The 27,666-nt window shown below is 38.5% G+C and overlaps 1 protein-coding gene and 1 long non-coding RNA gene across 2 annotated transcripts in view; one reads left to right on the top strand and one right to left on the bottom strand.

The window, feature by feature from the left end:
• The window catches only part of LOC107724943 (GRB2-associated-binding protein 2-like), a 60,900-nt gene that overhangs the window by 9,904 nt on the left and 23,330 nt on the right, over window positions 1-27,666 (bottom strand). Inside the window, exons 3-4 of the mRNA XM_016534039.1 lie at window positions 5,619-5,850; window positions 492-1,066 (exon numbers count right to left, since the gene is read on the bottom strand). Of these exons, the coding sequence (XP_016389525.1) occupies window positions 492-1,066; window positions 5,619-5,850 (807 nt within the window). The remainder of the gene's footprint in view (window positions 1-491; window positions 1,067-5,618; window positions 5,851-27,666) is intronic.
• Window positions 8,245-26,548, top strand: LOC107724963 (uncharacterized). Its single transcript, XR_001638066.1, has 3 exons — window positions 8,245-8,255; window positions 25,643-25,650; window positions 26,483-26,548. It is a non-coding gene; the product is annotated as an uncharacterized LOC107724963 (long non-coding RNA).

Raw genomic sequence — 27,666 nt, 5'->3', positions numbered from 1 at the left:
AAAAAAGAAGAGAAGAGACTAAAGAGAATGAGACAAGAAGAGATGAGATTAAAATAGACCAAATGAGAGGAGAGATAAAGCGAGAGGAACGGAGTGAAAAGACAAGATGAGAAGAGATGAGACGAAAGAAGAACATTAGAGACGCAGAGACAAATTGAGACAAGATGAGAATGAGACAAGTGGAGACAAGGTGAAAACAGACAAGACGGGAGGAGAGAAAAGACAAAACAACAGGAAAGGACAAGAGGAGAAAATACAAAATGAGAAGAGATGAAACAAAAAAGGAGAGATGAGATGAGACAAAATAAGACAAGACAAGAATGAGATACAGTAAGAGACAAGAATAAAATAAAGAGACAAAATGAGAGAGACCAGAGGAGAAAAGAAACAGACAAAATGAGAAAAGATACTAGACAAAACGATTTAAGGAGAGATGAGAGAAGATGAGACTTTAAAATAAACAGATTTAATAAAACTGATGAGTGTATTACCTCTGTGAAGCTTGATGTTCTCCACCGCCGGCAGTGTGTTCCTCCTGGGGATGACGGACACTGTGGCGACCTCTCCATTTTGAGCCCCCACGGACAGCGGGCTGCCCCACTGTGTCTCTGAGCCCTGGCTGGGTTTGGGAGGTCTGGGAGGAGGCGCATTTGTGGAGTCGGCACTGGATGGCATCAGGGCATTGTGGTTCTTATCAAACGTGCGGGGGATCTGGTAGACGGAGCCAGGAATGCTGGGTAAATCATAGTTATCGAGGGCCCGCTGCTCACTGGTTTGGGGGGCTGCTAGAGTGTTATTGGGGGTTTTAAAGGTGTAGACATCATCTGATTCAAGCTCTGACGCCCCTTCTGAGCTGTAACCCCTGGGCAGAACATAGCAAGCGTCACGCGAGTCAGTCCGCAAAGGGGGCTGCTGATGCTTGCTGGGTTTGGGAAGGCTGTAGAAACCGTGAAGCTGGGCGCCCATGCCGTTCAGACAGTGAGAGAAACCATGCGTGAGTCTCTGAACCGCCGAGTCACTGCCCATCAGAAGACTGCTGCGCGAGGCCTGCGAGAAACTGGCACTCCTTTGGGACCAAAATGACATTGGTTAGTTATTTATGATGGACATATTTATTCAGTCAAACATTCGTTTATGATCACTTATTTTCTCACAGAGCCATTATTCAAAGAAATAAACAATCTAATCTACAATAGCCAAACTATTATTAGCCTTTGCTATAAATAATACTAATCTGTCATTCAAATGTTGACACAGCAAACTATATTTATAACACTGAACTGACCACAGGTCAAATCTTTTAATATTAAGCACAATATAGTATCTGTGTCAAAATCTCATAAATTAAAAATTGAATCTAATAAAAGAATGTATTTGAGGTCACATGACCTTATTATGTTTATGTGTGGCATTCAGTTATCATCTTGGAGGGTATTGTCTTAAATTTACTTACAACTCATTAATCACACTAGAAATGGAAGGTGAAGTCAAATGCATCACATTGTGGGATACAGTATTGCATGCAATATGCTCTGTATAGTGCATACAGTATTTTGGCAAATCCAATGCAGCACATTTGCATACTGTGCACAGTATCCTGCGAGAAACTGGCACTCCTTGGGGACCAAAATGACATTGGTTAGTTATTTATGATGGACATATTTATTCAGTCAAACATTCGTTTATGATCACTTATTTTCTCACAGAGCCATTATTCAAAGAAATAAACAATCTAATCTACAATAGCCAAACTATTATTAGCCTTTGCTATAAATAATACTAATCTGTCATTCAAATGTTGACACAGCAAACTATATTTATAACACTGAACTGACCACAGGTCAAATCTTTTAATATTAAGCACAATATAGTATCTGTGTCAAAATCTCATAAATTAAAAATTGAATCTAATAAAAGAATGTATTTGAGGTCACATATTATGTTTATGTGTGGCATTCAGTTATCATCTTGGGGGGTATTGTCTTAAATTTACTTACAACTCATTAATCACACTAGAAATGGAAGGTGAAGTCAAATGCATCACATTGTGGGATACAGTATTGCATGCAATATGCTCTGTATAGTGCATACAGTATTTTGGCAAATCCAATGCAGCACATTTGCATACTGTGCACAGTATTCATGCTCTATATTATTCTAGTATGCTAGCCAAGGGGGTCTTTAAAAAGGTAAACAGTGTTATTTTCGTATAATTTATATATTATTATGATATTTATTCATATTTTGAAGTAGCTTTTATTTGTATTTTCTGTTTTGCATACTTTTTTTTAGGTTTTCATTCAATATTTGTATTTATTTAAATGAGTGTTTTTTAAATAGTTTTAGTTAACAATGACAACACCTGATGTAAGTACACACAAAAACAAAACAGTATTTGTGTAATGTTAAGATTCAACCACTGAAGGCAGTGTTTCTCTGTATCTCATATAACAGACGCACTGTGTCTGGCTTACAGAGAGACTTTTTTTTTTGTCTGCTGTATGAATATATTGACTGTTAGTGCATGATGGTGTATGATGGAGAGTGTTTATGACACTCTGGGTAGTGATGATGAATATCATGGTCATTACCCCAGTAAAACTGGCAAGGCTGGTACACATTGGATAAAACATAGTTTGTTTACTTTCTGCAGGTTTTGAGTCAAATGACTGTGTGAAAAGACTTAGTTTGGGGGATGAAATAAATAGTAGGCATAGTAAACCTTTGATGGGTTTATTAGCCAGAGGCATTATAACACAATTCTGTTTCATTTGGCATTATTTCAGTAGGATTATAATCAAAGGAAGTGAATCAGGGTGAAATGACTGATGAGCACATCCTGTAAGTGAATCCTTCTGCAAACACTACAATATGTCACCGCCTGCTCCTGAATTTGTAGGAAGGTCTCATAGGTGTTTGTTTAAAGTTGAAAACACTTTCGCTTATGACCTAATAACATTAATATCCCTGCAAAGATGATCTCATATCCCAGTGACAGATGACAAGAATTAAAACCAATATATATCTATATTGAGGGCTTTGCTTTGCGACATTTTTTTTAACAATTAAACATTATATATAATTTCCTTACTGAAATGTGGGAAATTAACTCAATTCTGAAAAAAAAACATTCCCATTACTGTAATGAAAACAATCCTGTCTTAAAAACGATTTTGCTATGAAAGGCAATACAACAATGTATACTTTACAATTTAAATTATATAAAAATATTCATAATTTATTGAAATATATAATTATTTATTTAAATAAACATAATATTAATAATAAACATACAGAAGACTACTGACAGTTGAGGAATGCAGAGGGGTGTTTAGTTGTCATAAAATAATGCTGCAGTGTAAAAAATTATTTAGGATCAGTCATTTATTTATTGATTTATTGATTTATTATTTATTGACAGATTTTTTTGCATTTAATACACACTGTATTCTGTCTTTTATATGAACACCACCAAAGCATCAGCTTCCGATCAGCTTCCATCAGCAACTATGTTCTGTCGTAATGGTTTATCAATATCCAGCATAATTTTCATTACATGATTTTTGATCTATGCGCGGTTCTCTACAGATCATATACATCAGTACATGACAGCTCTTTAGATGAAGGATGACTCGTCTCTGGATGCTGGTATCTTGAATAAAGAAGGCACTCTGTATGGATCCCCGCACATTCAGGCAAGTGAGTTCACATAGAGGTTTTCAAGGGCCGGTGTGAATAAATCTAGATTTAAATTCAAAGAGACAGGATAGTCTGTGCATATTTTATTTGTATCCAGAATGAGGCAATATGAACGTCATGGAGCGCTTAACATTCTCATGCAGTGTATGTTTCATTCATACTCGTTCTCGTGCAGAAAGTCTAAGACGGACTCATTAGCCCCTTTCACACAGTAATATTAGTAAATTGCCGTAAAATTACCAGAACGACTTTGCTGGTAAATTCAAAAATGCGGTGTTCACACAGGCAAAACAAGTCAACGACATTCCGTCTTTTTACCCGTAAAGCACCATTCACACATCAATTTCAAAATACCGGTAAATTCTGTGACATCATTAACTGGAAATCACCTCTAAACGGCTGCGCCTCCCGGTGTTGTGTTTGAGCTTATTAGTATCATGTTAGCTTACCAACATGCTTATGGCAAACAATTATTGTTGTTGTTTTAATTTTTGTGTCAAATGTTCACATTCATGCAGCTGCTTTTGGCCCAGAAACATCGTATTAGAGGACTTTAGACATTTATTTTACTTCTGTAAACAGCGTGGAGTAAATGTGTCATCTGCGTCAGAATGTTATGATTGGCCTAGTGTAGACGTCTTACGTCAGCGTATTTTGAACTCGTATGTGCTCATACCGGTAATCTTGTGCTGCGTTCACACAGAGCACATTACCAGTAATTTACTGGTAATTTTACAACTTCTCAAACTGGTAAATTGCTAGAATGAATTTACCAGTATTTTTGAAAAGGTCCTGTTCAAACATGATCTTTTAATGGTCAATTACCACTAATTTACCAATAAAGACTATATGTGTGAAAGGGGCTATAGAAGTAATAACTAATGACATGCCAGGAAATCCCTAATATGGACAAAGGCATCCAGCTATCACTGCATAAGCTGAATAAAAAGCAAACATTTTGACTGATGAAACGTGAAGACAATAAACACACGATTGCGACACTATATATGGTTTATGTGTGTTTTGCAAGTCATCTCCAGGCAATAAATAACGTATATGAATAATGCAGTGCTAATTGCCATTGTCAACTCACACAGAACACACCAAAATGATTTGATTACAGTGCCACTTGTTGGTCAAAAGCAATAAGCCATTTAATCATATTACTAGAGGTTGTATTTATGATTTTTCAACCATTTCAATTACAATCATCCTAAAATTGCTTTTATTACTCATTGTTGCATTTGGTCTGATGCTCCATGCCATGCTTAGCTCCTCATTTTGCCTTTGGAGTGCTTGGCCCCATAATTGCTGCTTGCAGCTATATTTGAAATAGCATTTATTACAGTATAGCAACTATTCTGCCTTATTCTGTGATAAAAATGGAAAACAAAGTGTTTGTAGTATATTGGTTTCTTCGCCTATTAAAAGTAATAAATACGAGAAAAAGAAAACTTGTCAATAAAAAAAAAGGTATTACATTTGACATTTCTGTCCCCCTCACTTCTGAAATGATGGCTATGCCCCTGGATGAATATGTGTGTGAGTGGAAGAGTCAGATTAATCTGCTGAGATGGTTGAGTAAGCTTGACAGGAGCATCTCTGAATTTTGAGTATTTTTAACAAATATCATTATATATTTACACAATATTTAAGTATATTCAGTTGTCCTTTGGGGAATCGCACCACATGACATTTTACAACCTGAATTACCCTTGCCTACCCTAAAAAGGTGAAATTATCTGATATTTTAAGAGACTTATTGACCTTGATATGAATTCTGTTTTTTGTCTACATGTTGTACCACTTGAAATAAAGTACTGAAGCTTCCAGTACTGAAGACAATATCTTGTTAGTTTTTTTAGTCTAAGCTATAAGGGGTGTAATATGAGCACATCCCCAGAGATCATGGCTCTTACCGTGCACTCTCACTCTTGCGGCTCATGCACTGATGGAGGAAGAGGTAGTCCTGAGGAGCACTATTAGACAGCGAACTATGGGAGTGGCGTACAGGTATGTCGAATGTGAACAGCATTGGCTGGCTGGAGTGGGCAGGAACAGACGTTTTACGTTCACCAATCAGCGGGGCCAGAGAGCCACCCAGATCATTAGCCAAGGATCGGGAAATGTGGGTGGTTGACGATCTGTCATCTATAAGAAGAAACAAGAAAAACAAACCTTTAGGAGTTTTGAGACAACCAGTTTTGCTTTCATTTTAGTACACTGTGAGTTACCTCATAAGTCTTGGGCAAACACTCAACATTGTCACAAAAGCAGCAGGACATTGATCATCTGAATGTGAGAAGTTGAGCATATTTGATTTATTGACCCTAAGCAACGTGCTGATTTTTCAGATCTATAAAGTTCAATTACATAAGCCACATTTCGTCCATTTTCCCGCAGTGATCAATGAAGTCAAGAAAAAAAGTCAATTGAGGGTTTTGGGCAGTAATATCCATGTATGCATTCCTAAATTCAGTCAATATAGATGTCACATCTATCTTCAGGAGGAGCGGAAACACTGTATCTGCATTCACAGAAGACTGCAAGAATTATTATTCTAATGCTGCAAGTCAAGCCACTTGATTAGTATGTGATTTTCTACGTCATCGCAGCGCTATGTGAACATCATGGCCTTTGCTTTGGGCTGTTTCTCTGTGACATCCTTCATTTGTACTGTATGGGTTCAGCAAAGAAAAATCTCAGGACTCTGAACTTAAAATAGACCAGGCGGTGAGCCAAAACCAGGAAGTGCATATGACCCTCCTCCTACATCCACTCCAATCTGCCCCTGAGAAGGGCAGAGAGTAAGAGGGGAAGAGAAAGACGCACAGACAAACAAAGAGAGACAGAATGAGGAGGTAGAGTGGGCGGGAAAGCAGGTCTACTGCACTTGCACTGTAGTACAGCATGCTTGCAGCAATGAGAAACAAAGCTTCTATCCACACATCCTGGGAATTGTTGGGCACATTACACACTAAACTTTAACTATTGTGCTCAGTTCCAAAACTAAGCTTGTTGCCTACTGCATACAAAGGCAGCATTCTAACCATGAGCGATTTAGGTAGCAACTTGGCTAGCATGCATCATGCAAATATCACTCGTTGAAGTACACAAGAGACTCAACTAACACATGGTTAATTTTTAATATAAGATGACATTATCATGCCGCTAAGCTAATTATTAAGCACAACAATATATAGCACACACAAATATTGAAATCCAAAAGTTGCTAACCATGTTGCTAAGCTAACGTGATAGTCTTATAGGCTGAAAAATACATACCACAGTCAAGTCACCATTATTTCTATAGCACTTTATGCATACAGAGTGTGTCAAAGCAGCTTTACAGTGATAAACATGAACATAACAGAATCAATTTTGGAAACTCAACTATGAAGACAGATTCAGATTCAGATAGCTCAAGTCAGTTCAGTGTTGGTTCAAATCAGATCTATACCCAGGTGAAGTTCATCAATTTTGAAACAAGTTCAATTCAGCTACTGCATTTACCATTACCATATCAATTAATTACCGTATTATTATGTAGAGCACCTATAGTAGGGTGACCATACGTGCCATTTTCCCAGGACGCGTCCTGGCCAGGATTTCTATATTGCCTAAAATATCTAGGTTTTGGCTTTGTTTGCGTGTGCAGACCGATCGGTGTATGACATCAAAGTACCATACAGACGGTTATGCTTTCGAAACGCTCTCGAGGTACTTTGATGTCAAACACTGATCGGTCTGAGCCGCACTGCTTTTAAGTCGAACACACCTAATATGTACGCGTAATTGCATCGCTTTGACCGTAGATCCCACCTTCTCACACGCCATGATTGGTCCATTATGTACAATGCTTGCATTTTATTGGTCAAACTACTTTTCGATCATTACCTTCAGCAAGCATGAAAACAGGAAAACAAAGCCAAAACAAATCCTGGCCAGGACGCGTCCTGGGAAAATGGCACGTATGGTCACCCTAACCTATAGTTGAAGTTCAAAAGTTTGACATTAGCGTGTTTCTAGGTTAACGTGATATTCTAAAAGTCCAAAAATACATAGCACAGACAATACTGAGTTGCAAGACTTTGATGTTAGCATGTTGCTATGTTAATGAAATACTCTTAAGCACAAAAATAAACAGCACATGCAAACATTGAAATCCAATTGTTTGCCATTAGCATGTTGGTAAGCTAACATGATACTAATAAGCTCAAATAATACATAGAACACACAAAACATGTTAACATTAAACTTTGGAACTCAATATCTGTGTATTCGATGTAGTTTTTTATATATATATTTGTGTATTCTATGTAGTTTTTGTGCTATTGAGTATTTATAGTAAGATAATGTGATTCTCTAATAAGCAAAAAACCTTTTTGTTCATGTTTCTTATTTTCAGTTCAGGTCTATCTAATGATGTCTTTTATGTCATACCTGTTTCATGTCATGTGACCTTCTGTTCCCGTTTGTTTCTCATGTCATGTTTTCATTGGTTCATTGTCTTATCTCATTATTAGTTCTCTTCTCTCATTGGTTCATGTCCATTTGTCTTGTAATCTTGTTTAGCAGTTAGGTTTGTCATTGGTTGTTTATGTCATGTGATTAACCCATAGTCTTGTATTTAAGCACTTACTGTGGCTGTCAACATGCATTCAGTGTGAGACACACAATTAACACTGTTCTCACGCTCTCACACCACACAACTATTTTCTTACGCAGTGAAAACAACACCCTCAAACGAAAGCAAAATCATCCTCGGTTGAATCTGTAATAATAGGATATTGGCAAAACAAATTTTGTAAATGCTCCAGTATGTATTTGTGTTTGCGCTCTGGAAAGCATCAAAAGTTTATATTTAAACATGTTTTTGTAGTGTTGGGCAATATAGCCAATCACATATTTACCTGTTGATTTCTTGAACACATCTGATTGGCCATTCCATTCAAGTTAATCAGAATTCGCAGATTTTTTTTTCCCTTCGCACGCTCGCGAATCCTCTCATTGTAACAAAGTGTAGATGCAATGTAAATAAGAGGTTCATTGTGCAGTGTAGAAAGCCTAATTGATTATAATGGAACTTTGTGAGTTTCCGATGAACTGAAGTGACAGCTTTTTAGTGATTATAAATGGAGCACTCTTTGCATACTTTCTAGGCTATATAATCCATTAAGAATTTGAATAAAAAGTTTGTTTTTTTGAGCTGCTAAGAGGATGAACGCATTATGCATTATGCAATGTAAATGCAGAATAATAGATCAATAGAAAAATATTTGAACTTTTGTATCAACATGTGTGCGAAATGCGGTTGCAATTATTTGTAAAAGTAAGTAACGACTTGTAAATCTTTAAATTCTCACTGTACATTTCTATTTTTGTTGTGGTGAAAAGTTATTTTTCAACAGTGCAATATTTATTTTACATAATCTTATGATAAAAACACAGTACCAGTCATCGTGACGTTGACTAGCCAATACATTGCTGACAGTTTTTCTAACTAAACACCACCCAACCCACCATGGGAATTCTTACTCTAAGTTGAACTCAAAAGTTGGCAGCCCTGCTGTATGTTTGCCACGTTACTTTGTTGTGTATTGAAGTATGTTATACTGTTCTATGTTTTACGTGCCAGGTCATTGTTTGATGTCTAATCAAGCTCATAGTTCATGTTGATATTTTGTTTGACGTCTAGGATTAAGTTCATAGTTTGTTTATGTTTTTGGTCAAAACTGCACTCGGGTTCGCTATGCCATTGTCCTTGTCTGCTTCATGCCAGCAACAGTACAGTTAATGTGTTTATATTAACTATTTATGTATTGATATTTTGCGAGACTGAATAGAATACGAACGTTTTCCACTGAGCTTGTTGCAGTGCATTCTGAGATTATCTGTAATGCTGTCAGTTTGGCCAAAATAAGGTCTTAGAAAAACAGCATAATTTGCCTACGGTTTGAGATTGCTTTAGAGTGTGATGCCTTAAAAAATGGAGTAGGCTAAGTTAAGTTTACTGGGCTTCAAAATTTAGTGAACAGATTAAGTGGAGATGTTACAAGTCTTCACAGTTCTGGTAGGTCATTGGGGTTTGATTGACTACTAGGCTTGTGCATGTACGTGATAACAGTTCGGTACAGAGGATGGGACTGATTTGTGTCATAAATAAGGCCACATTGCTGCCTGGGGCACAGGGAGCGATGTACAGAGAGAAGATAGAGCTTCTTTTTTCCTGTCTTCTGAACAACAGAACACGACCAAGCCAGGCCACAGTGTCAGGGGTCTGCTGTAGGTCTTCAATTAGTCCATTGTTTCTCAGGAGCCCAAAGTTCCCAAGGCTACATGGAGCAACACTCTTCAAGTTGCTTCAGAGAGCTCTGTATATGCGCTCAACCATGACAGCGAGCTCAGAGTACTTTGTGACCCTCCTCTGAGAGAGGGAATGAGGTGCTCAGATCGAGATGGTTTGCATCTGTCATGTAATATGGACTAATGCAATGAGGTAAAGGCATTTTAGTGCAGGGAATGGCACATGGTTGTGTTGTATTTGATTATCTTGAAGCTAATCGCAAATGGAATGACAAGTAATAAGGAGACCCAACCCATGAAATACCTATGATAGCTCAGTGACAGAATTAGGATGATTAATAGGCCTTCTATTCACTCGACCATATCAAGGAAATAAGTTAGTCATTGTTGGTTTATTGGCTTCTGTTAAAGAAACCGAGAAAACATCAGTTGGATTTTAAAGTTGCCATGAAATGGAAGTTGCGACAGATCTTTTCTTCTGTGAACTAAATTTAAGTGAAACAGATTATCGAAAAAGAAAATGCATGACTGGGACTTTTCCATTAGTTTTTTTATTAGATGGAAGCAGATTTGAATGCAAACTTGTAGTTGAATGTAAGAAAATGGCAGAGTTTAATCAGACTAAATGATTGGAGAAGTCTGTCATTTCGGCCTGGTCTCATTGTTTATACGTAGGTATTAGTATGTAACATTTACAAGCACAAAACGTATGTTGTAAGCTTTGATTGATGCAGAAACGTACAATTTGGACGTATTACAACCACAGTAAAAAAAGATGGACGACGCACCTTCAATCTCTTCCATTGTTAAAAAGTGAAGCCGCCAGTGTCCCAATATGGCGTCGACATCTTGCGCTGATTCGGGACCCGAGTCTGCGCAGTAGTGAGCGAAGTGGAGCCACATCATCAAGCAGTACCACAAGTAATTAAAATGACGATGCGTTGCAGCCGCAGTCTCTACTCCATGAAGGCACACATTTCTCATTCAAACACACCTCACTAAAAACATGACATGTCGCAATCTGTGACGAAGCAGGTGAGCGCCAATGAGCATTCGATTTACCTACTGTACAAACCTGTCGTAAAGTTTATTGAAGCGGCAACTTTTGAATTTGTAACGAGCGCGTCAGCGCGGGTATTACTGCTTACAGTTACTGCTCAGAATGGAAATGAAGATCACTGAATAGAGGCTTGAGTTTGGCACTGTTCCTCACAGTTGTATGAATTCTGAAAATTTGGATTACAGTACACAAATAAAATTGTTTCTTTTTAAAATTATGTTGCGTTTTTTAGTATATTTTATGGTTTTGCTGTCAGTCACAGCCTGTCGGAGAAAACACATTTTGTGTCCAACTGCAAAGTAAATATTATGTGATAAGTAATGGTTAAACGATTGCAGAAATATTATTCATTTTAAGGTTTTAAACTGTAGTCTTATTTAACATTAAGTATTCTTCAAAACGAGTTGGCAGCAGAAATCACAGAACAGAACGAAATGTTATTTCATATTAAGTAAATGAGTAAACTTCATAACGCAAATGAAAACATAATGCCACTGATATGATAACTGAATACAATAAAATAAAATGTTAATGCCGTGATTTCAATATTCATAAGGATAATAATATAATAATAATAATAATACGTTTTATTTATATAGTGCCTTTCAAACACCCAAGGACACTTTACATAAGGTAAATAACAGATAGTATACAACATATAGATATCCAAACAGCAGACAGAGGTGAAATAATATGCAATATACAAGATAAGTTACAAAAGCATAGAACAGAAAATTAAGGCAAGTAATTAATTAAGAAACATTGTAAATATGTGAGTTTTGAGAGCAGTTTTAAAGGTCTGGAGTGAAGAGATAACACGGAGATCTTGTGGTAGTTTATTCCAGAGCTTGGCAGCAGAAATGCAGAAAGCCCTACCACCCACACTAGATAGCCATAATTTGGCTCCTGCAAGCAAATTTTTAGAGCTCGATCTCAAAGTACGGGCAGGGACAGAGGGGAGAATTAATTCAGAAAGGTAAGAAGGTGTTAAACCATGACGGGCCTTGAAAACTAAAACAAGAATCTTAAACTGAATACGATAGGTGACAGGGAGCCAATGTAATTGCTGTAAAACCAGAGTGATGTGGGCAGATTTTCTGGTAAATGTAAGAACACGAGCAGCTGAATTTTGGATAAGCTGCAAGCGACTTTGTTGGGTAGGCCATAAAACAAGGAGTTACATTAATCCAGATGCAACGTAATAAATGCATGAACAACAGTTTCAGCATCTTTGAAATTTAAAGATGGTCATAGGCGGACAATATTACAAAGGTGAAAAAACAGGATTTGACATGTTGATTGATGTGGGATTCAAAACGTAGACTAGAATCAAACATTATACCAAGATTGTGTGTAGTGGAAGAGGGATGGACTATAACTCCGTCAATGTTAATGGAGTAGTCAGGTTGGGAGGAGACAAGGGATCTAGGGCCAACTAACAGAAATTAATTTTTTTCATTATTTAACTTTAAGAAATGTTGGGCCATCCATACTTTGAGATCATGTAAGCAAGATGTAAAAGAAGTAGGGGGGGAAACAGAATTGAGCTGTACAGTAAAATAGATTTGCGTATCATCATCGTAACTGGAAATTTAGACCATGGCGCCGGATGATCTGACCCAGAGGAAGCATGTAGATTAAGAATAGAAGTGGACCAAGGACAGATCCTTGAGGCACTCCACGAGAAAAAGTGAAAGAATGCGATTTGGATTTATTAATGCTAATGAACTGTTGCCTGTCTGAGAGATATAAACCCTGCCACTGTAAGACAGTATCAGTAATGCCGATCTCCGACAAACGAGATAGCAGTAAAGAATGGCAAACAGTATCAAAAGCTGCACTCAGGTCCCCAGAAGGATAAGGGCACCTGAATCAGAAGCAAGCAGGAGGTCGTTCACTACTCTTAGAAGGTCAGTTTCTGTACTATGGAGAGGGCGAAATCCGGACTGAAATGTGTCGCCTCTGGCTTGCTTAGTTGGGGACACTTCATTTCCAGCGATATCGTTGACTTGATTGCAAATGATTGCAAAGATACTATTTAAACTGAACTTAGCTGGATGATGACATCACTGAATTCAATGATGAACTGTCTTTAACTGGAAAATTAGTGTTTACTATTGTCATTTTGCATTATTGACACACTATTTTCCTAATTAATTAATGCTGTTCAGTTGCTTTGACACAATCTGTATTGTTAAAAGCGCTATATAAATAAAGGTGACTTGACTTGACTTGACTTGTCTGAGAGATATAAACCCTGCCACTGTAAGACAGTATCAGTAATGCCGATCTCCGACAAACGAGATAGCAGTAAAGAATGGCAAACAGTATCAAAAGCTGCACTCAGGTCCCCAGAAGGATAAGGGCACCTGAATCAGAAGCAAGCAGGAGGTCGTTCACTACTCTTAGAAGGTCAGTTTCTGTACTATGGAGAGGGCGAAATCCGGACTGAAATGATTCATACAGATTATTTTTATCCAAGTGAGTCTGTAATTGTTTGGTGACCACCTTTTCTAGGACCTTAGATAAAAAAGGAAGGTTAGAAATGAGTCTGAAATTACTTAGAACTGTGTTGTCAAGGCCAGGTCTTTTAAGTACAGGGGTGATCATAGCTATTTTCAATTCAAGCGGTACATAACCAGTCGATAGGGAACAATTTATCATGTGGGAGATAGGTATAATGAGAGAGGGGAGAAAGTTTTTCAGTATGTGTGTTGGAATAGGATCTAGCTGACAGGTAGAGAGGAGTTAGAGTTCATAATCAGATGTTCAACCACAGATGGATTAGTGAGTGAAAAGTTTGAGAGTGGGTAAAGTATCTGGGAAGTAGCAGTTTCTGTGAGAACAACAGAAGAAAAGGATTGATAAATATTGTAAAAATTTTATATATAGTGTAAAATATAGTGTAAAAATTGTCAGAAAATCATCACAAAGTTCAGAAGAACCATTGAGAAGGGGTGATGGTGGTTTAACAAGTTTGTTGATCTCAGAGAATAAGGTCTTGGGCTTGCACTTTGCTCTGTTAATAATAGTGGAAAGGTAACTAGAGCGTGCGGTGTTAAGTGCTTTTTTATACTGTGATATGAATTCTGAGTGGAGGGTCACATGAACGAGAAGACGAGTCTTCTTATAGAGCCGTTCAAGACGCCTACCCTTCGCTTTCATTAGTCTGAACGCTGGAGTAAACCAAGGGGAAGAATGAGCTGAGGGGACAGTTCTGGACTTTAATGGGGCCAAAGCCTCCAAGACATTAGATGTAACATCATTATATAATGATACTATCTCACCAGGACAGGATAAATTAACAGAGAGAGAGTCAAATAGGAAGCAGCTATAGCAATAGAGAAATTGTCAGCATTTATGTTTTTCAGGTTTCGGTAAGATATTGTTGATTTGGTTTTAGGTTTAGCAAGGGGGAGACAGAAACTAAAGTCAATGAGTGCTTCAAGTGCTTGCTTCAAGACCCTGGACACAGACATTATTAATGCCAACCGAGCAGATTAGGTCAAGGATATGAAAATGAGAGTGTTTAGGAAAATCAATATGCTGTGAAAAATCAAAGTAATCCAATATAGCCATAAAGTCCTTAGCAGAAGCACAATCAGAATCCACATGAATGTTAAAATCACCAAGCATAATGATATTGCTATATAGAGCACAGGCAATAGTGAGCAACTTGGTGAGATCAGAGAGAAAGTTTGCATTGTGTTTAGGAGGTCTGTAGATGAGCAGTATCAAGAGTGGTGTAGGACCAGCAATTCTGAATGACAGATATTCAAAGCTAACAACAGCATGAAAATCAATGTTGTCAGTCTTATAGTTGTTCTTAATTACAGCTGCTAGGCCACCGCCTCAGCTAGTGAGACGTGGTTTAGACAGATGGCAGTATCCAGGAGGAGTGTGATAAAGTTGGTGGTTTTTGCAGTATCACATTTGGTGGCAGCGGTGGGATGGCTATCCGTAAGACAGCACCGAAAGGCAAAAGACCCCGAGGTGGATTACGCTCTCGTGTGAAAGCGGTTGCAGATGGGGATGCAGAGTCGATGGAGGATTAAGGGGGAGCGGAGGCATTTCCAAAGGCTTCATCTGAATCCCACACACCACAGGTCAAGGCCGATGTGACAGGCTCGACATCTGATGAGGGATTGCTGAGCCTGATGCATCAGTTCCTCCATGCACAGAAGCAACGGGAGGAGAGGCATCTAGCAGAGCTCCGGGGACTACGGGACGTGATTCTGCAGTCTGCTAGATCTGCTGAGACTCCCAGTGATGCCGAGAGCCTGCGAATGAATCTTCATATGCCGACTGCTTCAAGAACCGCACACGTTTGCAGCATAGACCCCCCCCCCCAGCAACTCAATCTCTAAGCCAGCCGAGGCCGATGAGTGAACTGCCGAGGATACCTGTCTTCCAACAGGGGGAGGACATTGAGAGTTATCTTTGATGCTTCGAACGAGGAAGAGTGGAGTTTCCGGTTGGTTCCAATGCTGACTGGGCAGGCTTTGGAGGCTTACCTGGCGATGGATGAGGAGCGAGCAGGAGTTTATGTTGACCTGAAGGAGGCGCTCTTGGAGAAATTCAACATCTCGCCAGAGACCTACCGACAGCGATTCCGGGCATCCACGAATCCTGCTGGTGAGACACCGACAGAGACTTACAACTGTCTGAGGACCCTTTACTGCCACTGGGTGAGACCTGATCTGCACACTAAGGAGGAGATCGGGGAGATCATCATCCTGGAGCAGCTGCTTCGTGTGATTCCCTACCTGGGTACGGGAACACGAGCCGTCAACAGGACTAGCAGCAGCGAAACTGGCTCTTCAGTACGCGGGGGTCCACACTCTCAACCACTCAAAGGTACTGTGCATAAACAAAACACTTCTGGTGTTGGGGCCTTACAAGGTCCAGCTGAAAGCGTTACCAGTGTACACAAACCAAAGGCAGAGAGACAAGAACTGGTGTGTTTTTACTGTCAACAGCCAGGTCACAAAGCAACTGTGTGTCCTGTGTGAAAATCGAAGTTGACAGGATTTTGTTATGTGCCCAGAGAAGAGGACAAAGATGTTGACTCTAGAGGGGAGAGTCAAATGTTGTATGATGTAACTGTTGATGGACATTCTTTGAACGCAATGTTGGACACTGGTAGCTCCCTGTCTCTCCTAAAGCCATGCTTTGTTTCAAAGATTGACTATGCAACCAGCGCAACTGTCCAGTGTGTGCATGGGAATGTAAGGCAGCACCCCAGAGCTGAAGTAGTTGTGTGCGCACAAGAACAGTCATTTCTGATGAATGTTGTTATAGTTGATGATCTGCCTGCTGATATGATTTTAGGAAGAGACTTACCTATACTCTGCAAACTGTTGCAAGACACCATGAACTCTGAGACTCATGTCCTGCTGTTACCCGGGCTCAAGCTAGAGCAGGTCTGCAGCCGCTGCCAGACTTGCACAGTAGTCTGCTGCAGGGCGGAGAGAGGCATCGTCCAGTATGTTCTGGAGATGAGTATCCACCTGGAACGCTATCAAGAACAGGCAAGAGAGAACCTGAAAGAGGCACAGAAAGCCCAGAAAACGTGGTATGACCAGAACGCAAAACAAAGACAGCTACAGCCGGGGCAGAAGGTACCACTACTACTTCCAACATCCACCAACAAACTGCTGGCCAAATGGCAAGGGCCATACACCGTGGTGAGGAAGATGGGACCGGTGACTTACCAGATCCACCATCCAGATAAGCGGAAAGCTAAGCAGATGTATCACATCGACCTGCTCAAAGAATGGAAAGAGCCACCTGTGAGTCAAGGAATGGCAATGATGGTGAGGGAAGTGACTGAGGCGATGGATGAGCAACCAGAGCCAGAGGCCAGGGCACAGAGAGAACCAGCTGAGGTGAACTTGGAGCACCTGCAGGGTCCCAACAGAGCTCAGCTGCAAAGCCTCCTGGAACAGTTCCCTGTTTTGTTCTGCCAGTGGCCGGGGAGGACAGAGTTAATCCATCACACAATCCACCTTAATGACCCAACACCATCAAGACAATGACCTTACAGAGTGCCAGAAAGGTATAGTTGAACCCTTGAAACACGAAGTGGAAATGATGTTGGAAATGGGAGTGATTGAGCCATCCAGAAGCAAGTGGAGCAGTCCCGTAGTCATTGTCCCGAAGAAAGACGGAACGCTACGTGTCTGTATAGACTTCCGCAAGTTGAACGCCCAGTCCCGTTTCTATGCTTACCCCATGCTGCGAATAGACGACCTGCTGGAAAGAATCGGACAGGCCCAATATATTACCTCCCTGGACCTGTGCAAGGGGTATTGGCAGGTGCCCCTTGACAATGACTCCAGACAGTATACAGCATTCAGGACACCTTCTGGGCTATACCATTTTACGGTCCTTCGCTTCGGCCTCCATGGGGCACCTGCCACATTTCAACGACTGATGGACCAAGTTCTACGAGGGTGTGAGGGGTGGGCAGCCGCCTAATTGGATGACGTCGTAATCTTCAGTAACTCCTGGGAGGAGCATCTGAAACATCTGGAAGAGACCCTGAAACGTATCCAAGAGGCAGGACTCACCCTCAATGTCAAGAAATGTGAGTGGGCAAGGCAGGAGACCAATTACCTTGGGTATCACCTGGGCAACAGCAAGCTGAGACCCCAAGTGGACAAAGTGGAAGCCATCCGGTGGAGCCCAAGGCATAGGTCGAAGAAGGAGATGAGATCCTTTCTAGGCCTGGTGGGTTGGTATAGGAGGTTCATCCCTGACTTTGCAACCATCGTTACACCGCTTACGGACTTGCTGACGAAAGCAGCAAAGAGTCCGATGGAGTGGACTGAGGACTGTGAGGCAGCGTTCAGAACTCTTAAGAAGAATATATGCTCCAGCCCAGTCCTACAAAGCCCTGACTTTCCTGGTCTAGGTAGATGCCTCAGCCACAGGAGTTGGGGCTGTCCTGGCCCAGGGTGAGGTGGGAGCATGAAAACCAGTGGTCTACATCAGCAGGAAGCTGTTGCCCAGGGAGACCAGGTACTCGACTGTGGTGAAGGAGTGTCTCGCTATCAAGTGGTCTCTCAAAAGTCTAAGGTATTATCTCCTAGGAAGGGAGTTTGATCTGGAGATGGACCACCGGGCAATAACGTGGATTCAGACAATAAAGGACCACAACTCCAGAGTTATGAGGTGGTACCTAAGCCTCCAACCCTACAAATTCAAGGTGCGGCACAGACCAGGACAACAAAACGTGGTTGCTGACTACCTGTCGCGGTACCCGGACAGTTCGCGGCCAAGAGAAGGGCGAGGTGATGTGATAAAGTAGATATCCCCGCTGGGTACAGCGCGAACACATACACACTTACCGCACCACACACACACGCATACTCACGACGCTGATTTCCCTTCCCCTCCGTTTGGTTGTCAGCCGAGCGGGTGCACACGCCGTCTTGACAGCCCATGGACAGTTTCACACATTACATTACCCTGTTCCAGATTCATCCCGATTGTACATACTACATGCATTGTCTAATTTATGTTGTGCCTTCCATGTTTGTTTAATGTTCGTCACAAGTGTTTGGTGTGATCAGTCTTGCTAGTGCTGGTGCGCTGAGCTCAAAATCGGACAAAACCATTGTTGAATAGGTTAAAGACTGACAAATGTAAAAGAAAAACACAGTCATTTGTATTATTGGTTTTATTTTGTGTTTATTACGCTGAAATTAGGTTTTGTGTTTATAAAATAGGGCTATTGTATATATGTACAGAGGTTACGGGAAAATGTATTGTTTTAAAAATGGTACGTCCAAAGAAGGGGCGGAGTCTGTCCTATAAAAAGGGAGGCCAGACTCACATTTATCACTTGTTAACCAAGTCGAACGCGAGCGTGCAACAGTAGTGCCTTGAGCAACCCTCATCAAAGCGAGTATATTGAAGATACCCTTTGTGTATATATTTTGTATATATCTTTTCCGTCTTTATTTTCCAGTTTGTTGTTTCTTTGCTACTTTGTATTTTTTTTGTCTTTGGCGATAACACTGTATATATTTCTTCACGCCATCACTCGTGGACTTTTGTATATATCTGCGGTGCTGTAAATAAACTACACCTTGCACGAAAGTGCTATTGTGGGTAGAGCCATCATTTTTACATCTTTTACGGACACTTTCTACGTCCCCAAGCGAGTTGGTGGTTCTCTCAGTATCACAAGGAGTCAACAGATTAAGTTCCATAAAGTCATTAGGTAATTGCCAGGTTTCAGTGAGCAGTAGTATGTCCAACTATCTTTCAGCGATAAGGATTCATTTGTAAATCTGTAAAGTTGTTCATGCGTAAATTATTTACATTTTAGGTGTCATCAATACGTCAGTAGGCCTATTGTACGTTTAGATGGTGTAAATATGTCAGTATTGTATTGTTTTATTGTCTGTGTAAACATAGGCTAAGTAAATGTACGTTTTGTAGAACCATATTTTATGTAAAATACATACAAATTCTCATGAGATCACGTTGGTCATTTCATTGGAAGATGAACTGAACTATGCATTAACTGAAAATGGCAATGTAAAAAAAACACAAAACATTTAAATGGAAGAATCGTTCACAATAAGATCAATAACATGCATTTAGAAAATAAAATGAATTTTCATTTCATGCAGAATTTAATAAAAGGAACAAAATGGAAACTTTGTATCTCTATACATCTGGTTAGTATAAGTGGATTTTAACATTTAAACGTTATTATTATTTTTATTTATAATTTATTATTTATTCATATAGCCATCTAGCAACCATCTAGCCCTTAAACAACAGAAATTCATAAAAAGAGCAAAGTTCAGGATACATTTTAAATATTCTTCAGAAATCAAAACCCTAAAGAGCGTTTTTAGGTAACAATGCTAATATGCAGACAAGAAGCGAAAACATCCTGTTATATAATATGATACAGAATCATATTATATGATATAATCATATAATATGAACAGAAATGTCAGTATTAGATAACATATTTAGATGATTCTTTAAAAAAATAAATCAATAAAATAAATAAAAAACCTTATCTTAAGACTAAAAAGTCCACAAAATCTTAATTTGTAAATACAAATTAAAAATACAATATATTTAATAAGTTTTAATTTTAATTTATACTTTAATTTAAGATTTGTTAAAAAAATGCACAAGCATGTTCATTAGTGATCTCTCCATCTGAACCCCACTGTAACCTATACATCACATTTTGTCTCATTGGGCAATCACAATCTAATACAATTAGTTTGTTGGCTCTCAGGAGTACAAAATTATTAGGCCCGGTGTGGAGAGAGGGACAAGGCAGTCTTTATCTTGATCTCATTTCCTGTCCATATTGCTTCACTACAAAAGTCATCCAAGGACAGAGGATAATGTGATATACATTGAATACAAAATTAGGTATGACCCAATGTTAACATCTTATCTGTTAGGGAAATTGGGAAAACACGTTCAGCACAGAGAGCAGAGATACTTTTAGGTTAAAAATGGAATACTGTTGGATATCGGAATGATTTCTGTGCTCCTTCAACCCCTGACATTAGTACATAACCAAAAAATGCTTATCTTTCCAGGAGTGATATTAATAAAAGGCCTTTTGGAAGGAGTGGTCCTCACTTTCCTTCCAGAGTGGGTTTTTATGCCTGGCTGGTTAAAAGTGAAAAGCAATTTCAGTGAGAGACAGTACTTAAGGAAAAGTGCCTTCAGGGGTCGAGGGCAGAGTGCAGAAAATTGACTTCAGTTATGCCTTCTCCACCACAACCTATGGCCAGACAAGACAGGCTACTATTGTCTCCCGGGTCCCATGAACACTCAGACAACAATACGTCAAATCCCAAATGGCATGCCAGGAACCATTTGCATTCCTTAAATTGGGAGAATCCATTTTCCCTAATGAGATTGACGTCAGCCCTTAATAGCATCTCTGGTCATTTTGGGGTTACTCTTCAGCATAATGGAATGGCTTATCAGGGAACAACAATACTGGTGGTGTTACGGCCCATATGTGCTTATCTATTCTGTTAGTGCCCATCATAGTAATCTCACTAATTGTATAAAGCTGCCTTCACACCCTATCGAAATTATCGTAGGCTCAAGATGACAACATGTGACGTTCTACTCGATGATGCTCACATCCTCGGACTCGGAATTATGCATTTTTGGAGATGCTTTTGATTATTAAAATTTAATGGAACCATTCAAATGGAATCCAGAAAATAATGGAAAACTGAATTTGGTAAAGATAAAACTGTAAAACTCAATTAATTAGATAGGTTTTTTGATTAATACAACTTAATTTAACCATTAAAACATGTTCAAATAAAGTATCAAAAGCAAGAAATCATATGGTTTTATTGAACAAAATTGTTAAAATACATAGGCCTAATGTATTATAAACATATAGAGCTAATGTACATTATGTACTTATTATTAAGTACAAGTCAAGCACAACTGACAGTACTAATGTTGATTACCTTATTTTTTATTTTATTTTATTTTATTTAGCAAAAATCTAGGTTACGGTGAGGCATTACAATGGAAGTGAATGGGGCCAGTTCAAAAATATTAAAATACTCAACACTCAATATTCAAAAATATAGTCACAAGTAGTTGTTATTGTAAGTAAAAATATAAAAATAATTTTCTGTAATTTAAATAAAAACTTAAATAAAACTAAAATATAAATATTAGATGAAAAAAACAATAAAAACATAAAAACTAATAGTAAATATAAAAATATGTATTAATATTAATTCAAATATTAATAAATACTACAACAGTATAGAAATAATACTAAAATGGCACTGATCACAAGATGTAAACACTGTGTTGATTTTATTGTGAAAAATGTCTTCCTAACCATTTTCTGCATAAAGTTATATTCAATTTTACAACTTAGTTGTCATGACAACACACCACCATAAACCCTAAAACAGCTTCAATTAATACACCAGTTTTAACAGAAAAGTTTTTCAAGCTTTTAACAGCTTCCCATTTCTGATTTTAAATCCTCAAAAATCGTCCCCATTCACTTCCATTGTAAGTGCTCACCGTAACCTCAAATTCTTGCATTACATTAAAGGGGTCATGAACTGAGATACATATAAGAGGACATTGTACTATAAAAACATCCTGTAAGTTTCAGAACTCAAAACTTTCTCGTTACTCTAAAAACAGCTTATACTGAAGATTTGCGCGTGTAGTTTAAATAACGAGAGAGGAAAACGCAGGTCTACGCAGAAACCAAACTATAAAGACGGATCCGAAGACAAGATGTTGTGCAGTGCCAAGTTGTAGAAAAACTGAGTCTTTGCATTGCCTTCATTCTGATCGTAACATTAGGAAAGAGTGGGTGAACTTTATTTTTAATTAAGTTCCAGACCGCATTACTAAGAACTAGGTATTTTGTTAACTTAATTTTACAGCGGATTCGTTTACAAACAAGGCACAAGATTTTCAGAAAGATTTTCAGAAAGATTGAAAGACGATGCTGTGCCGACTATATTGGATCCGACAGTAATGACGCACCACACAAGTGTGAATAACTGTTTTTATTACGTGGTCACTATTGCGTTGTCTGCTATTGCAGATTGTTCAATATGTACTGAGTATTTATGCATTTTTTACCTAAATCACAGCAGCGTCCATCTATGAAGTATGTAGGCTGTCAAACATACACAACTGTTAGCCAATCATAGCAGTGGGCGTTTACTTCTGAGTCTACAATCCGCCACACCTATTCAAACAGAGCATTCTGATGAGAGGGGTAAAAACAGGACAGAAAGTAGCCTATTACTTCTAAATTATGATGTTTTTTTATGTAAAAATCTTGATAACATTATAAGTGGGCCTCAGAGAACAGTACAAAATAAAAAACAAAGGCAATTCATGAACCCTTTAAAGGGGTCATATGATGTTGCTAAAAAGAACATTATTTTGTGTTTCACACATTTAAACAACTTTCTGGTAGTGAGTGCCATAGCTACCAACTCTCACACTTTATTTTGATGTTTCATTATGTTTTGCTATTATTATTATGAAAAAAAAAATGTAATGCATGCAACAATGTCATATGCAACTTTACCACAGATGGAATGCTTTATTTTCATTTTTAAATTACATCTCACAGGTTTTTTTTTTCCGATTGTATTTCTTGGGACATCTGTTCTTGTTCAGGAATTAATGTTTCTTGTGTATTATTGCATTTTTTATTTTTTTATAGCTTTTTTTATGTACAGCAAAATAAAAAAAGGACTTAATGAATATGAATTTAGTAAATAATTCAATAAATAAATAAAACAATCTCAAAAGAACATAATATAATTACAGCAATACATTAATTACTATGAACTTAATCTCTTTAAAAAAGCACAATTTAATTACAGCAAGCAATATCAAACAAACAAATAAATAAATATTAAAAAAATTAAAGAATAATCTTAAAAAAAATAAGGTTAACACTTTAGTTTAGGGATCAGTTCTCACTATTAACTAGTTGCTTATTAGCATGCATGTTACTAGCATATTGGCTGTTTATTAGTACTTATAAAGCACATATTAAAGGCAGGGTATGTGATTTTTCAAAAACACTTTAGAAAACTGATTCGGGCCGAATAGCAAAACAAACTTGTAGCCAATCAGCAATAAGGGGCGTGTCTACTCGTGATGTGGAGGAGAGAGCTTTCAGTGCATGGGACGGACATTAGCCGAGCCGAGAGACAGAAAGATAGAGATGGCGGATAAAAAACAAAAGAGGAAAACGTCTGCGGAACGATAAGGCAAGAAGTAGGACACGTGTAAATATCGGATCAGCTTTCCAGAGCTGGAGAGAACTCAAGGAGCGGAGGCCTGCGATCGGACGCCGAGGTTGCTTTGTTTCTTCTCAATAGGTGAGTAACACCGTGTCTACAACAGCTCTGCCTACACTGGACGCGATCAAACGACCATTGAAAAACATTTGAAATTTGTATCAGCACGTCATAAATAGAACCCGGCAGCAGTTTTCTGTCGGGATTTGTTGCGCCGCGCCACTCACGTCCGTAGACACGGTGTAACATTAGTTTTGCTTTGTTTCACAGAACTAATCGTTGCCTGGGTTGCGTACATATATGTGGGGCGGAGCTATCAAAATAGGGGCAAGACCCTTTTGGGGTAGGGGCGTGTTTGTTTTGGTGATTTCAAAGATCAACATTGGCTACCAGAAATCACTTACTCTGCCTTTAATGGCAGATTTTGTATCTAACCTCATACCTAAACTTAAAAACTACCTTACAAACTATTAATGCAAAAGCTGCAATTAGGAGTTAATTGAGGCAAAAGTCATAGATAATAGTTAGTCAATAGTGAGAATTGGCCCCCAAACTAAAAACTTGGACCCAATTAAAGTCGGCATGAAACGGAAGTTGCGATTGTCTTTTCTACTCTGCTGTGACGTATATCCGAGTGAATCGGCATCTGAAATGAGAGGGTGGGACTTGATTTCGTCCTTCTGGAATTGATTGGATCGTTGGAAGTTGGGGCGTTGCCAACAAAATGGAGGCAGATCTGAATGCCAGTTTGCAGTGAGTTGTGGGGGATTTCTCTCCACTGGATTCACCGCAGACACCCTAGCATGAATACATTTTTTATTTTTTTTATTGAGGATGACGATGATGATCAACGGCACAAAACATGCCTAAACAGCGCACGTGCGAGAGAGAGAGAGACTGCCTGAATGACTGAACGCATCCTCCATCAGGCTAAGTCATATTCATGAAAAAAAAAAAAAAATTGTTTGCGATGTTCTAAGAGTAATGTTGTCGTAATATCCTAATATCTTTTCGATATTTAAGGGTAACGTACTCCCTTATGACTGGTGTCAAGTGCTATAAAGTGAAGCATCAGCTTCAGCTTTCCCCCCTGTCGTTTATTCCAAACGTCACTGATGTCACTGCAGCTGTTAGCAGTTCCAGATAGCTCCGCCCTTGCGCAATAGCTCGTGACCGGAAGAGTAGAGGAGTCGTTTTGAGGGGGAGGGGAGGTTAACGCTTTTGATTAAAGATTACGAGGGCACATGAATTGTAAAAAAATAATGAAGTGCACGGTAAATTATTTATAATAAACACTACAGTATTCCATCAAAAAACAAGAATTGTCAATTTTGATTTCATGCCGACTTTAAGACTTCCAGGCTGACACCACCAATCCCTCTTATTTTTTCAACCTCATCACCTCCAACCACTTGTCATGTACATACCATTGCAAGATCCAATAAATTACCAATGTGTAAAATCAAATCAGGCCCTACATTTTTCTCATTGAATATTTTGAAATACATCACATTACAAACACAATGGGTAGCAAATGAAGTATTACTTTGGTTTTAAGCTGAACCAAGCAATAATGCAGTATTTTAAATGTCTCATGGGCCGGGTCTTGATGATCTCATTGTGTTTTCAGCACTATGCAGTACATCCTAGCAACACTATGTTACAGACAACATGAGCTATAGTACATTCTTGAAGCCGGGAACTGGAAATTGGAAGCAATCGTGTCGAGGGAACAGTAATTTGACAGGAACTTCAGTCTACAATGTACTCTATCATCCCTAAAGTATAATCTCGAGTGGGAGAGTTTTGCCTGTTTTGCCATCTTCATACCTGGCATAGCATCTTCAAATAGAAAAACAGACTCTTTTTTTTTATTGTAACATATGAGTTCTACAATAACACGCCCACAATGTTAGCTGAATACTGAATATGATTGCTGCAAGTAAGCTTTCGAGCAGATGTTACAGCCTAATGGGACCAGCGTCATCAGAAAAGATGTATTTGTTTTCAGTTGTCATTGTCTGAACAAGTTCTCTTTCATTTCATTTTGTCTGGTCGGGAATCACAAAGGCTTTGTGCTGAGGTGGCAACCTTGGACAGATTTCATTTGAGTTCTCTTTGACGTTTTGGTTCGCCTGCAATACGGCCAAGGGGTAATCAATCAACAAAATAAAGGAAATGAAAAAAAGTACCAAACGTTAGGAAATGAATCCAATGCAAGGCAAGACAAGACTATTGAGACGCTTGGCAGCTAAAAAAGGCAACTGTTTATGCGAGAGTATCAACACAGAGAGAAGTCCTATGCCACACACAGTGTGTTTTGACTGAACATAAGCTCATGAATGAAAAGGTAAACAGTGTAAAACGTGAGAGCTGATTCTGACATGAAGTGTCTTTAGAGGAAACAGCGTATAGTGTCGAGAAAGAACTTTCTCAGTGTGTACTTGATTACTGTGGGTTGCTTAGTCTCATCTGCTCACATTACCGTCAGCTAGATAACTGTAAAGGTTGAGGTTTAGAAAATGGAAATTTCTCTTTTCTTCTATCTGCAGCTACTAAAAATTTGGTTTACAGTTTGAATAAAGAACTGAAAAAGTACATTTACACATTTGGCAGACGCTTTTATACGAAGCAACTTACATTGCTTTCAAGATACACATTTACTTTTTATCAGTTCTTGTTTTCAGATAAATTACAGATATATTGTGTGCAGATTATAATACATGTATATTTATACAGATATTATATATATATATATATATATATACACACACACACACACACACACACACACGTATGCATAAATATTGTATAGATATTGAATGTATTTGTTTTCTATCATTTATTATAAATATGTATAAAATAACTGATATATAATCTGAATGCTTATGTAGAAGAATTATAAATGATAATAGAGAACAGGCTCTGACCTCTGTTTCTTGCTCCCATTACAAAAATTAATAAACCATTTAAAATTAAATTAAATTAAATTAAATTAAATTAAATTAAATAGATTTGAATTAATCTTTTATTTGACAATTTTCATGTATTGGATAGTTATTGGACAACTTTTATTAGATAGAGAGAGTGTAGCTGAGACTTGACATTATCGGGGAGAGAGTGGGGGAATGGGATCAGGACACAACACAGCTGGGATCGAACCTGAATCTCTCACATGAGCACCATAGATCATGTGTCTGAATCATGTTCACTATACAGCTAGGCCACTACGTTTAACTTATATGCATATAAGTTATATGCAGTCACATATAAGCAGTCACCTGTTAATGAATTGTATGTCTCATTCACAGGGAAGGGAATAGCTGGAATTTTGTGCTTGGTGAGGTAAATGCCGCTATGATTGATAGAGGCTCTCTGCTCCTTCCATTTTCATTTTGACTCAATTTTCATCCACTCCTGGTAGCCAAGAACGATTTACATAAAGATCTACGAGCACACCACGCACAGAGCAAAATTGATGTGAATAAATTGATGAAAATAAATGTGATAACTGTGCTATTTCTGAATGGATGATCTCATCGGGCATTAACGGCCAAGGGCAAAATCACTGAGAATGTGGACTCTACTCAAGTCTCTACAAAGACTCTACGACTTTACAAAGTTCAGTGAAGTAAACACATTCTAAAAATGTCACAATGGCTGCGTCTGAAATTGCATATCCTCAGAGTAGGTGTTTATTTTGAATAAGTAAATAATCTGTATCTGTTAACAAAATACATTCTATATAGTACGAATCTGGAAGTACTACATTCGTCATGT

This window comes from Sinocyclocheilus rhinocerous, unplaced genomic scaffold, assembly GCF_001515625.1.
Source record: "Sinocyclocheilus rhinocerous isolate Xijiao unplaced genomic scaffold, SAMN03320098_v1.1 scaffold996, whole genome shotgun sequence".
Taxonomy (NCBI): domain Eukaryota; kingdom Metazoa; phylum Chordata; class Actinopteri; order Cypriniformes; family Cyprinidae; genus Sinocyclocheilus; species Sinocyclocheilus rhinocerous.
The sequence above is the reverse complement of the archived record's forward strand: the minus strand, read 5'-3'. Positions and strand labels throughout refer to the sequence as shown.